We start from the raw sequence: 14,798 nt of genomic DNA on the forward strand, positions 1-14,798 counted from the left end.
TTGAATGAACAGAACCACTCTGCTAATAGGATCATGCTGCTAACTGTAACAGTGCTTTTATAACACTTTTTATTATAATGGATTTTTTTGTTGTATTTTGTTTTGTACATTATGTATTGTCTTTCTAAAACAGGTCTCTCTTGAAAATGAGTCTGTGACTCAATGAAACTACCTGTATGAATAAAGATAAAATAAAAAATAATAATTTCAACATGTCCAAACTGCTGTTTTGTTTGTGCTTTTAAACAGTGTCTGTCACCTCGCACCGTTTAGACCTCATCTTGATTTTTTTTTCTCTCTCCCCTAATTCAGCTGTGTGCTTTTTAAAATTATTATTATTTTTAATGAGAAGAAACACAGAAGCTGGTTACATGATCTTCCCTGTGATAGAGTAAGTGTAAATATCGGCTGATAAGGGATTAGTTTTATTTGGATATCTTCACAACTTGTCCTGCCTTTCTATACAATGAAATTAGATCTGATTGGATGTCATCCCTGCCTCTTCTTTATTCAATAACTAAAATGGCTACAGGGTTTTGTCAAAGTTTTAGTCCTCAGGTATTAGCTTTTTTAAATTTATGTGAGAAAGGTTGTTATTACAACGTTTAGTAAATTAAATAAAAGCTGTCAAGGTCAAAATAAATCTTTATTTTTCTAAACTTAAATCACACCAAATGTTATCTACAACAGGTAAGATAGTATTCGTTCATTTGCGACTCACTAAATCCTGCTTCGTAAGATTTGATCGGTCGCTTTAAAACACAACAACAAAATCAATAACCTACTAAAATGTGACACATATTACTGCTCATGTTCTGCCACATTTCTCCAAATGTTAAATCCCACATCATAAAGCACATAAAGTCAGAAAAACGTGTTTTAAATGGTTGACCTTTTAAAGGACGTATAAGTAAATAATTTCTGCAAATATCAATTTACGCTGTAAAGTGCACCGCTAAAGTTCAAACCAATCTCAACGATGAAAACTGTTTTATTTTGTTTTTAACTGAGACCGATATTTTTTTTTTTTTTTACATAACACCCCATTTAAAAGCAGATCCAGAGAGAAATAAAATTTAGGATATACTGTACGTAACTTGATCTTTTGTGAGGAAAGACCTTTGAGCCAAAAATGAAACTAAACCTGTTTTAAAGTAGCTCTATCTTCCTGATAGAGATTAACAGTTTATTTCAAATTAAAAGCAGAGGTCATGTTTTGGAGAGGGTTTGATGGTGGCTCAGGACAACCCACCCTGGCACCACTTCACCGCTGCTTCACTTCATCTGCTTCTATTACCGAACTTGATCTACTGCTGGCCGAGTGTGGGCGGCATTTATTTTGTGGTGCTTTTACGGGTCACCTGCTTGAAATTCAAATGATGGAGAGGCTGCCGGTGTCGTGAAACCTACACTACACTCATGAATTTGAAAACCTGCACACATTCAGTAACGGATAATTTTACACTTGGCACAAGTATTAAACCCGACGGTTATTTTAATGAGGGTGGACCAGAGTGCAGACCACTCTGTGATTTCAACCAGGACGCTTTTTAAGTTAAAGGATGATGGGATGTTTTTATTTATTTTTTCCTCCTTTCAGGTGGGCCATTACTCCCATGATGTATCCTGCCTCCTTCATGTTCAGTGTGCCCAGCACGGCGTACGTGGTGCTGACCTGCATCAACCTCTTCATCGGTATTAACGGCAGCGTGGCCACTTTCATCATGGAGCTCTTTGATGACGACGTGAGTGACAGACGCAGGGAAAATGAACACATCGGTTCTGTTAGAGTGGAGAGGAACTCTTGTTCTGATCAGCTGCGCTGTTAGCACTCAGAGTACTGAGCTCAATATCTGTAAAAATGACGTGGAGACAGCCATTTTTATATTAGTTAATGTGGATTAGCTGTGGTAGCCATCTTGAACACAGTTGACTCCAACAGGTAATCAGTTGTAGAAGAACATCCTGTTGTTACTTTCTGAAAGTTTCATTAATGCATTCAGTGATTTATGGGATATTTTGCTAACAGACAGACAGCTAATTGAACACCCACAGACACAGGAAGTATTTTACCACCTGGCTTTCATGACAGTTGGTGAGAAAGATTAAAAAAAGACTGGCTACTTGGAAGCAAATTATAAAGAAATAAGGGATGACTTGAGATTAGCACATTTTTAGCTGTCTATAAATAGAAATAAACTATTCTTGTAGGCAATGCTCATGCTTCGATGGCAAAGGTTTTCACTGATTGTTTGGGTTGTTTTTTTTACTGTTCTGCAAAAATATACTTTTAAAGTATGAAAGTAGTAAGTAATAGAGGAATGTGACAATAAGCCAAAAAAGATTGGGGCTTTGTATAGTTAAGAATTTAAAAATGATTAAGCATGATCTTATTGCACAGACAACAAACCTTGAAATTTAAAGTTATCATTTGATCATTTCTGATGTGATATTCTGTCAAATAGTTATAATTAGAGCCCGACCAATAAATCGGTAGGGCTAATATTTTAGGCCAATATAGGCGTTTGGGGACATATCAGTATTGGTGATAATTGGCCCATTGTGCGTCAATATAAACACTTCTGAGAACAAGCCATGTCCTTACTTGCACAAGATGTAATTGTACTATGTATCCAGCCAAGGGCACATGTGGACTACTTTCAAGTCAGGGCCATGCACTATAACTTTCGCTTTCAGCACAGTCGAAGCAGCGAGCAATACTGTGTAGTATATTTAGCTGAAAAGAGCTTGATAAGTTTATTTTAACTGATCTGTAAAAAAAAAAAATCAACAATAATAAATTATTTTCAATCTTCCAACCCGCTTGTCATTAGCTACGTGCCTCTCAAGTTAATAAGCTAATGTTTAGATAACCTAGTATAGGCTATTGCCTTGTAAAACTTTATTCAGATCCATAAATCTAACATAGAAATGTAAATGTATATCAGTGTTAGTAACGTTATCTTTGTCGTCCTCAATGAAATGCATTGTTTGTCTGAAATTTTTATTCCTCAGCAAAAAAACAAAAACAAAACAAAATGCAGCTGCGGTCAATACTAATTAGACCTTCACCACACATGACTGACTAAACAATGAAAATGTGAACGCATGTTAGGAAGACTGTTTCAAGACTTCAAGTATTAAAACCAGTTTAAAAGTAGCTGTTTACTTAGATTATTGGGGGTGGACAAAGCTCAAAAATTTTCAGCCAGTATAGCAGTTATCAGCATTAGCCTGCCCCTCCCAGTATCGGTATCGGCGATAGCCACTATTTCCATATGGTCGAGCTCTTGTTATAATAGTTATTTCTTCATCAGCAGTGACATCAGTCAAAGGAAAAAGTCTTTGTTTAGGCTAGGCTAACGGCTAGCCAAACGAGGACCACATTTTAAATACTTTTTTTGTCTCATAGTACAACTCTCTCAGAAATGCTAACCGGTGTGAAAGAGCGCTGCATTAGCTAATATTAAACTTCGGCATATTTTGCATGACACAGTTTGTTTAGTTTCCTGTTGTTTCCTCAACCAACTACGTAAATGACACTGTTTATGCAAATGGGACGGAGGTCTTGAATTCCAGAAGTTTAGTAAATTTACCGACTGATTAAGGTAGTTGTGCTGATCAGGCTAATCTGCTAGTCTCGGCACCATCGACATATCCACAATCTATCAAATTGTACATTTGTGTGTAGAAACGCAAATATTAAGAAAACAGCAGCAAACTAAAATTGTTTTAACTAAACATGTAGAGGTTAATACAAAGTATTATATTACCTACACATGTTTCTTGTTTTTATAAAAGAGGTGTTTTGTAAGTCTGAAACCAACAGATAACTGACCGTCTTTTGGATAGCCATTAGCCTAGCCTGGAGGCAGACTTTAGCTTTGTTCTCCATACTTCCTGCTCTATCAGTGATGAAACGGTAAAGGTACTATTCATTCAACATTTATTTATACAGGCTAGTCTCATTGAGCCACAAGGACTCATTTACAAGAGGGACTTGTTCCAGACAGAACATATAAAGACTGTAAGACGGTACTAATTAAAGACGGTAAACGATAAAGACGGTACTAATTACTGAAAACTATTTGTCGGAACATCACTTCAGAAATGACCAAACTGTCTTAAGGAGTTTAAAACCTCCCCTGTGCAATGTAACAGAGATGGGCTATACAGCTCTTTGAAGGGAGCTGAAGCTTGAAGAGCCATTTGTTTTAAAGAGCCGTTCAATTTCCAGTGATAGTGACATGATTACATATGACTACGTTATGACATACAACACCATGGCTGTCCCACGTGTCTTGTCAAGTGGGACCCCCCCACCACCACCACCACCAAGCTGCTGCTCTTCTCCCAGTTTTCTGTTTTCTTTGTCTCAGTGGAAAAGAGGAGCATTTGTCTCTGCGTTTGAGGAGGAAAACACGAAGACAACACGAGGAGGAAATAAATAAATCTCGGAACAGCTCTCAAGTGTCTGCAACTAAATTCCAGTTGTTCGATGTAAAGAGTCGTTGAAAAGATTCAGATCATTTGCAAAAATGTAGATCTCTAGAATATAAAGAAGTGCTTCTCTCATGTCCACTCAGTTACTGGTCAAAGCAGTAAAATCAAATCAGGTAATACAGAAAAAATAAGCCTATAGTATTCTAAATGCTGATAGTTGTGCTAAACTCAAAACATAATTTTAACAAAGCAGAGAACTTACCTCCCACTAAATTATAGGTACAGATTTTCAGGTTCTCATTGCTGCTCAGAAAAATAAACCCTTTTCTGCAGAAGCTTTAGCAGATGGCAACTAATTGTCTTGAATCGTAGATAAACGCTGTGTGTTTTTGAAGCAAAGCCTTCCTCGCTCGTGTGGGTGCGATGTGTACCCCACCTGGTATTGCTTTTAACGCCGTTCTTTTATCCTTTCAAGGAATTATTTTTCCCAAAGAACTTATTGCCTTCCCCTATTCTTTTAATGTTTTATCGCTTTTTTTTTTACTCAAAATTGGGTCTTCGGAGAACTTTCCCTCATCCATCTTTCAGAGAGTGTTCATTTCCGACTGCGCGTCTCAAAGGAACCAAAAGACAAAGACACCAAAAACGAACTAAATAAGAAATTGAGAGTTTGGTTTAAAACAGAAGGAGGAGGAGGATTGGGGGGGATTCTAGCTGTCAGTCATTTTATTTTTGAATATATATAAAGCCAGTTTCATTAAATAAAAATTAGACCTTTCCCGACTGGAAAAACTTTGTATCAGACACACAGAAAGTTGTCTACTTTTCTCCATCATCCTCATTTTCATTTCTGACATAAATACGTCCAGATAGATTTGTTGTTTTAATCCTTACATACACAATTAGTGTGTGTTTTTTTTTTTAAACTTTGAGTGTTGTAGCGAGGTGCTGATCAGACATTCCTTTGTCAGCACTTCCCTGTGACAAGCTGCTCGTACATCTGATGCATTGTAAGAATCACAATGACTCCCTCAGCTCTGTTCTCATACTTCAGACATAGATTTTACAAAAAGCCTTCCACTCAGTTTGTCCGCTCGAACACAGATGCCTCCGACTTGATGTTTCCACTGGCGCCGCTCCATGATGGTTTGGGATGTTTCTTGTCTCTTAACGAGGCCGCCTCATCTGCATTGATTTGGTTATCGCTGGCATTCATTATCAATTTGTGTGTGTGTATTTCTTTTCCAATCGGCCCGTCTCTATTGTTGCCGTTTTGTTGTGCGCTCTCTCTTTATTTATTAATACAGTGTCAGTGAAGCGTATCGCTCATAAAGGCTTGCCTTTGTTAATAATTTAATGGGCAGCATGTTGCCCACCGGCAGTATAAAGAGGCGGATTTACAGCGAGCTTCTCCGGAGTTTCTCTGAGACTTTGCTGTGACACAGCTCTATGATAATTCCCCTAATCGCTGCTGATAAGAGCCAGACGAGTCAGCAACAATCAACAATTGTTACAGCTCTCCAGGTTTCTACTCGATCACTGTTCAGAGTTAATATCTCTTTGGAACAGGTGTTTACAAAGAATCTCAAGTAGACATGAGCCATGTTTCAACTATACTACCCTGAACTTTGTTTTACTTTGTTTATTACTCAGGACCACCAACAATTCCCTTCAACCCTGGTTTGTTGTGTTTCCACAATGGCAGGCAACCTTTACCGTTAAAAGAGCCATTTTTGCCCATTCACTTACTAGATAAAACCTGTCCAGAGCCACATAGCCTACTAGAAACATGATATTCAACTAGTGGTCTGGTCTGAATAACCACTTTCAGTTCACTGAGGAGGCTTTTTCTGGACATTGGGTGTAGTGACCCCTGCACTAGAAGCTTGTAGTAAAGACTGCCTATTGAAAAAACTGTTGTTCATTGCATTATAAAACAAGCTTAGAATTTATTTATTTTTTTTTGCATTATTGGATTATTGAACATGCATCAGGACGATCTTAGATTTAGACATTTATGGGTAATTGTACACGTTTACTAAAGAAAAGACAATATTCATGTATAGAAGTAGGGAAAATATTTTGTAGATTATACCTCCTTTGATAATATTAGTAATATTGAACTGTACAAGCCTATCTAAGTCCTTTCTTATTTATGGAAATTTAATTTATGTATCCCACTTTAAGAAAAACAGTGCATATAAAAACTAGGCTTTGTTGCATTTTTATTGTGTTTGTGTATTGTGTGTGGAGGTGTTTGTGGAGGTGTGTGTGTCCAGTAGTCCCTCGATACTTTGAAGTTCAACTTTCGCAGACTCACTCTTTTGCGGATTTTCAGCATAAGATTGTACACAACACACAATTGGCTGATTGATGGAAGGTGACCAACCAGAGCATTGTGCTGAGGGGTGGACTGGCCATCGGGAGCACCAGGACATTTCCCGGTGGCCTGGCCCGGAGACAACAGGTGACCTGTTGTGTCTCTGCTCTGCTGTGACCAACAGCCTCAGAAAGTGAAAGGAGGGGGCAGGGGTTGGGGTCTGTATTTCCCCATTGCTGCTGTGGGAGCTTCAGTGAGGCGGACACCAAAGTGAATGGCATGGATTGTTTATTTAAAATAATCAAACACGACCTGAAACGAGCCTTTAGTCCTCCTCGGTGAGCACTGAGCGGGCCAGGCCACTAGGAAATGTCTCGGTGCTCCCAATGATCAGTCCGACTCCTGATGATCAGTCCGACCCCTGGCACTGATTGGCTCAGTAACTGTAACATCATTGTGTCTGTCTGCTCTCTTTCGCTGTGCACTTTAAGATTGAGCGTTTAGCACATTGTTAAGAACATTGGAAGAGTGTGGGAAGGGTTTATAAAGTCTTAAAATATATATAAATACAAAAATAAATATAACATCCCTACTTCGCGGATTTTCATCTATCGCAGAGGTGTCTGGAATGTAACCCCCAAGATAGTGGTTGTAGATGCTAGGGATAGTTAACTTTTTAAAAATGTTTAGTGGTGCCCTACAACAAAACACCAAAGCTTATGCTGATTTAAAAGTTCTGCCTCCCTACCAAGATCAACTTCTGGGGTAAAATTCTACCCAGGTAATTGTTCCTCATCACATAGAAACGAGGGGGAATTGGAAATAACCTCCATCTGTCTGCCCATCCATCCATCAGTCTGTGCATGTTGTGAGCATGACAACAAAAAAAATAAGTGAGGTATCAACTTAATTTTGGGGACATTTTGGAGTTCGGCTGCATCTAGGTGTAAGAAAGGTTCCTTTCAAAACTTGGGTTGCCATATCAAAACCCAAGATGACTGCCACAATAAATGTCTGTCGGTGTTGTGACAATGATCCGTCCATCGATTATCTTTACCCGCTTCTTCCGTTTTGGGTCACGGGGGTCACTGGTACACATGTCCAGTCATCACTGTGTGAGAGGCGGGGTACACCATGGACAGGTCTCTAGTCCATCACAGGGACACATAGAGACAAATGAGACAAACAACCATTCACTCTCTCACTCACACCTAGGGACAATTTAGAGTCACCAATCAGTCTAGCATGCATGTTTTTGGTCTGTGGGAGGAAACCGGAGTACTCTGAGAAAATCCATGCATGCACGGAGAAAACATACAAACTCCACCCGTAAAGACCCCTGGCTGGGATTCAAACCGGGGTTGTGACAATGATATCTTGAGAAATAAGTGAGTTAATTCAATTCAGTTTATTTATATAGCACCAAGTTACAACAGAAGTCATCCCAGGGCACTGAACAGAAACATTCATATATATAAAAAAGTCCATTAGTAAGTTGTCTATCTAAGGAAGTTAAGGAGTTACTGACTCACATTTTAGTGTGTAGCTACTGTACATATAGGCGTAAGAAAGTATCCTTTTCTAAACTTTGGTTGCCATGTCAAAATCTGAAATGGCTGCCACTATACAAGTATATATTTTTAAACCTTGTGAGTTGAATAACTTTAAAAATAAGCCACCTGCCGACTTCCATTTACATGTGTAGCTGTATCTATGCGTAAGATCTCAGTGCAATGATAATAAAGTTTATTCTGATTCTGATTCTGAAAGTCTCCTATATAAAATTGCTGTGCCACATCAAAATCCAGTCCAGAAAAACATAATCTCAAAAACTACAAACATTCACTATTCAAATCCCTCAGCAATTCAGGCATGGATATACCGCTCTTTTGTTTTGGTTTGTGTTTCCTGCAGTCTAAACAATTGAGAGTGGAAAATATAGCCCAGAAAAATTCCTGCAAAATGTTTTTGCAGTGGAAACACACCTCTTAGTCTGAAAAGACATGCTCCAGTTCTCTATAGAGTAAAACCTACACATGACAGCTCAATCCAGTGCAACACTGTCAAAGCTTTGTCTCATCATTTTCTGCATTAGTTAAACGCTGTCGCTCAAAAAGTAAAGCTACGGGCGTCAGTATTCTCAAGCACAGGGTGAATATAGATCCCTTCTGGGTTAGAGCACCATTTTTCTTATATGGGGGGAGAGAGAAAGTAGCAAAGTGAAGAACCAGAGCAGCACTTTTACCGACTTTGTGCCCTAGTTTTGTCTTGAAACCATCCAGAGATTTTTCTACCCCTTAGGACTGTCCAACTCCCGGTAGACTGCATCAATCCCAGCCTCCCTCATGCCTGAAGCTGTGTCTGAGTCAATACCTCCACCCCGTGCCACTCAGAGATAACCACAGGCGCTCGCAGATTTTCTTCCAGGGATGAAGGCGGAGGTGTGGAAGAGCTGCTTACCTCACTCAGTGTGACTGGAGCCCATTGTGTCAAACACTGATTGACCAGAGATGTCCTTTATTACAAATATTACAGAAATATTCCCAATTTATCTGATAAAGCTGCCACTTTTTTTTTCTCAGGAAATGTTAAAACAACAAATATTGGCTCTGTAAAATCCATTGGCGGACTATTTGAGCCCTAATTTTTGTCTGTCTGGTGTCCTGGCCTCATGAATGATGCTGCGCTCTGGGAATAAGCACAAGTATATATAGGTCAGATAAGCAGAGAGCGCAGACTCTGCCACCACCAAACCCACTCGAAAAGGATTTACAACACGGAGAATAAACGTAAAAAGGGGAGGAATTGTCCAACATTTCATCATCCCAGAATAAAAGTCTCTAAGGTCTTTTGATATGCAGAAGATGTAGTTTTTCCTTTCCTTTTTTTTTTTTTTGTTACATCTGAATCTCGCATTAGGTCTTGCTTTGTTTGCATTTCTCCACCAGACAAATGAGCTTCTTTCAGCCAAGGTCATCGTCATTGCTTATTTATTTGACTTTCTTATCTGGGTTCAGGTTTGCTGGTGAGTTTAAGAACAAGGGATGTCTTCAGCAAATTTCATCGCAGATGTGAATGTGTGGCGAAACGTTTCCATTCATTTTCAGGGAGATAAAAATGTCCTATGTCAACAAAAAATGCAAGTGTTTACATAAAACCCCAACATAGAACAGTATTTCCTTATTCATACGTCTTTTAATGCACCCGTCGAAGGCGGACATAAACTGTTCATCCGAAAAGCTGGAAATTTTATCTTGTTCCACCCATAACTTCTGATCTGCTCAATGTAATATGCATCATCACTAGATGGAGTGTCGCGTACAGTTTTCAAAAAAACCAGCTCCAAGGTCAAGGTCATTCAATATCAAACTTAAAATAAAGTCTATGGTTATCCCACCCATAGCTTCTCATCTTCTTAAGATAATTTACCCCAACATGACCTGAATTTGTACCACTAGACAGCATGTTGAGTTATTTTTTCATCACCCCTGCTTCAAGGTCAAGATCACAAGTCAAGGTCAAATTCTATACAAGGTCTTTGTTTGTTCTGGCCATAACTTCTTATCCGCTCAAGATAATGCCATTAACTTGATACAATCTTGTAACACCACTAGAAAGCATGTAATATTTTCATCACCCCAACTCTAAGGTCAAGGTCACAAATCAAGGTCAAATGCTATGCCAGGTCTTTGCTTGTTCTGGCCATAAATTCTTATCCGCTCAAGATAATACAAATAAACTTGATACGAACTTGTAAAACCACAAGAACGCATGTTGCATAATATTTTCATCACCCCAACTCTAAGGTCAAGGTCAAAAAACAATGTTGTTGCTGGTCTCATTCTTAGCCTCTGAGTCATTCAAGAAAATTTAACACATCTTGATACACATACCCATCATTATTACACGGAGTGTTTTACACACCTTTCAGCCATGCAGCTTCGAGGTCAAAGTCACAAATCAAGGTCTTTGCTTGTCCGGGCCGTTGCTATAGGTTGCTGTATCACTGTAAAATAGTTTGTCGACCAGCGTATGATGTGCCATATGCAGCACTCCAGTCTGTTTTAATAATGAATTGGAAATAAAATTATTAAAGACACTAGCAATTCTTCAGGGACTGCACATTTGCCCCCCTCCTTAAATGCTAAAGTTAACTTCAGTTGAGTTGTTCTCTACATGTATGATTAAGAAACATTTATTCTTACTACTCAGCACGACTGCACCATGATTGTACCGTTTAGTCTCAAAGGGAATGCATAGATGTAGAGAAAAGGAGCACTGAATTATTATTGAACTCAACATCTGAAGGTTTACTCTATCATGATCAAAATCAAGAAGTCTTTTTCATCATAGTCTAAAATCTGCCTCAGAAAAACTACTCCAGTGACCACCCACTTATAAAAAATAAGTAATCTTTTATATGCCCGCTTTTGATCTTCGCTACTTCTGCATTTTATTTTCTCCCACAAAGGCAGAAGATTAAGTTAGACTGCTTTCTTTTCATTGACCTGAATGCTCTCATATGATATGCACGGAAAAACCCGTTCAATAGAAAGAAGAAAAAAAAAATCATAAAGATTGCTTTTAAATTGTTTTGCTGCATAAATATTAATTTTACTCTTTCCAAGATGAAGCAGAGCTACTTTGCATACAAAGTATAAGCAAAGCTCTTCAGTTTGTGTTGTGTAGCGAAGTAGCTTTGTCACCTTTGGGGCCAGATTTGTCCAAGCCTCGATGATCAGGTGGAATAAACAGCCAAATAAAAGGTTTACAGCCGGGTATTTTTAAAGATTTACTGAGGATTAGTGAAATCTTTGCTTCTGTTAGTTAAACATAAAGATGGAATAGTTGAAATCTTTTAAAGAGGTGTTTTGAAGGATGGTTATGAACAATAAATTTTTTATGTTAATATCTCTGAATAATATCAGTTTGCAGAAATAGAGTTGAACTCTAACCGATATGAAGAGCTAACTCTATAGTTAATGACAAGCTAGCTTGTACAGTGTCAAAATGTGTCGTCCTCAACAAGTCATTTCTCAAAGCATTCATAGTTCATGTAAATGCTGTTGTATAAACTTTTATATTGTCATTTTCACAGTACAAAGTTATTTACATGGATTTATGTGGAAATTTGTAAGTGTAAAAAGCAGTAGCTTGCCATATCACTTTTTGTGCAACCTGGAGCACCTAAGGGAAAAAAGATAAAATTTCTGCATGAATAAATTTGTAATTTAAAAAAACGTTGGTATAAACATCCTGATGCATGCTCAATAATCGTTGGTATAAACGTTTTAAAAGATCCTTCATCTGAATCTATATACATTTATTTCGATTGGAGTTGTTTTAATACACCTATCCACTTTTGACATGCCCCTACTCAGATTAGCCCTTAGCTAATTAGTGTTCTTTGAATAATAAGTAAGTAGGAAGTAAGTTAGCTGTAGTGAGTAAGCTAGCTAGCTAGATAAATAATCTTCAAAGCTAGCCACCTAGATTGATGGATGGTGTTCATTCAAAGGACTATCTACAACAAAGAATGTAATAATTGTTTATAACCTTCCAATAAAACCTATTTAAAATATATGTACCAGTCTTTTTAATGTGGGGCCGAGATGGTGTAGGGGCAGGACAGCCACTCGGAACCCAAAGGTCCCAGGTTTGATCCTCAGTCAGTGCACATCTCGTGGTGTCTCTGAGCAGGACACCCTATCCCCAGCTGCTCCCCGGGTGCCTCCAAAGGTTGCCCACTGCTCCGCCTGGTGGTGGATGGGTTAAGTGCAGAGAGCCAATTTTGCCATTGTATGGGAACATACAATGATGACAACACATACACATTATTATTATTGTTAATAAACTCTTAACTCTGAGCAGAAATCTACTCCGTTTTAAAAACTAGACAAAAATCAAGGCTAGATTAACACTTTAGTCCATGTTGGGTAACTTGTTTTCAATCTACAAGGCAGCAAACAAGTTAAATGTTTTTTGTTTTTTTTTAGAATAGATAAACATCTCGACAATTTACCTGATGAAACTATTTCTAAATCGGCCATTTGTATTGTTTATGTTTTGAAGGTTGACAGCGTTGTGGAGGCTTTATGCTCTCAGTCATGGTAACTGCATATTGAAAGTTCAGTCATGCGGACCAATTTAACTGCACAGTAACACACATCCATGAATGAATTCTGGAACATTAATGGCCATCATTTGGAAATCGTTCTGCAGAGCTTCATAAAACTACACCTTCAACACAGAATCAGCTAATCTTTACACAAGCTCACCCAAAAGCAGGACCTATGAATTTATAGTCTCCATGTATGCAAGAGCATTGGAGACTACGTAGCAAAGAAGCAGTATGCATAATGCATGAATTCGACTTTGAACACTGAGCCATGCCAAATGTCTTATTATGTTGTTCTTCGTGTTTTCTCTGTTGCTTGTTTCCCGGTGGTCTCTCTGAAGTACCGAACTTCCTATTTTTTTGGCATTATATTGTTACAAGCTCATCTATCCTGTCTTCATTGAATTTATTATCACATTGTCTTTTTAATAGGTTCACTGTTAATTGGTGCCAAAAGCAAGATAATCAAACAAAAAGGACAGTAATTTTTTTCAGATAGACTTGTACAAAAATTTGTAAAAACCAAACCGAGGTTACGGCTGTAAAGATTTGATTGTCAAAGATTATTCAGTACTAAATCTTATGATTAGTTTCAAAATGTCAAAAATATTAAAATGATCAAAGGTCGACTAATTGACTCACAACTTCACACTTCTTCGGATGCACCATAAATATTCAGTTAGGACTACCAGTCTGGAATCAATCTTTTAAAATTATACTTATTTATTCATCTCTTTTCATCTTTCAGTCTGTTTGTCCGTCCAACCAGCCATTTTCCTAAGATAAAATAACACAAGGGAATAATGCTGCTTTAGTGGTAGCTCCATTTGTTTAATAAGCGCTGTGAGTTTATCCATCTTATGAGGCAGCGCATTCACGGTTTTTTATTAGGACCAAGGGAATCGATGGATTTCTGTGCACTAACCATCTTAGCCTTTAGCTTCCCCTAGGTTCAGCACCCATGATACCTCCCCCTAAACTCATTGGGGAGGAGATGGAAATTGCCAGTTTCTACAGTTTCCATAAGCACCAATAGCATTTGCCTCAAATAAACACGTTTTTTTTTCCTAGTCTTTCTTCTATGCATCCATAGTTGTGTTGCAAAGGCAACAGGTCCAGGAGGGAAACCCACACATTCTCCTCTTTAGCGACATATCCTCCTTGGGGACCACAAGGGGTTCCTTGTTCAGGTTACATAATGCCCACCTGTGTGTTCTGGGTCTTTCCTGGTATCTTGTTTAATCGTCAAACCCCTAACTCTTGCATTGGAGGAGGACTGCTCTAACCACACAGCCACAGCCGTCCAATGGAGCTCCTCATCTCTAAAGCTGAGCCAGGCCACCCTCTGGAGGAAGCTTGTTTCAGCCACTTGTATCAAGGATCCTATTTTTTCAGATCATGATCCATACCCCAAGACTGTGATGGTTTGAATACAAACCAGTAAAATAAGAGCTTTTCCATTTGGCTTAGCTCATTCTTCACCACAACAAACTTGGAACAATGTGCTCATTACTACTAACGAGTTCCTGATTCATCCGTCCATCTCTCTACATCCCACCATCATTTGTCAACAAAAACATTCAGACTGTACTCAAAGTCCTCCACTTAAGACCAGTTGTTACCTCTGACCAAGTGGGAGCATTCCACATTTTTCCATCAAAGACATTGAAGGAGGCCGACCACAGGCGACTTGTTAACTCAACTGCAGTAGGTAAACAGGATCACCCTCCTGGAGACAGACCTAGGGAGGTGGAGGTCAGCTGTGAGCACATGGTGTTCAAGCCTTGGTTCTTAGCTAACAAGAAACAAAAGCCACTTTCATGCGGGTCCTACACCTATAGGGAGACCAGTCAAGGTTGGGCACCATGTGAGTCAAGGCAAGGGTCGGACCCTAAACCAGCTGATTCCTGGTGTCAT

The 14,798-nt window shown here is 38.7% G+C and overlaps 1 protein-coding gene across 1 annotated transcript in view; it reads left to right on the plus strand.

Annotated features, from left to right (window-relative positions):
• Window positions 1-14,798, plus strand: part of LOC119426037 (phospholipid-transporting ATPase ABCA1-like) — a 302,913-nt gene that overhangs the window by 230,043 nt on the left and 58,072 nt on the right. Inside the window, exon 37 of the mRNA XM_037693947.1 lies at window positions 1,601-1,745. Coding sequence (XP_037549875.1) covers window positions 1,601-1,745 — 145 coding nt within the window. The remainder of the gene's footprint in view (window positions 1-1,600; window positions 1,746-14,798) is intronic.

This window comes from Nematolebias whitei, chromosome 1 (genome assembly GCF_014905685.2).
Source record: "Nematolebias whitei isolate Nwh7 chromosome 1, NemWhi1, whole genome shotgun sequence".
NCBI classification, from domain to species: Eukaryota; Metazoa; Chordata; class Actinopteri; order Cyprinodontiformes; family Rivulidae; genus Nematolebias; species Nematolebias whitei.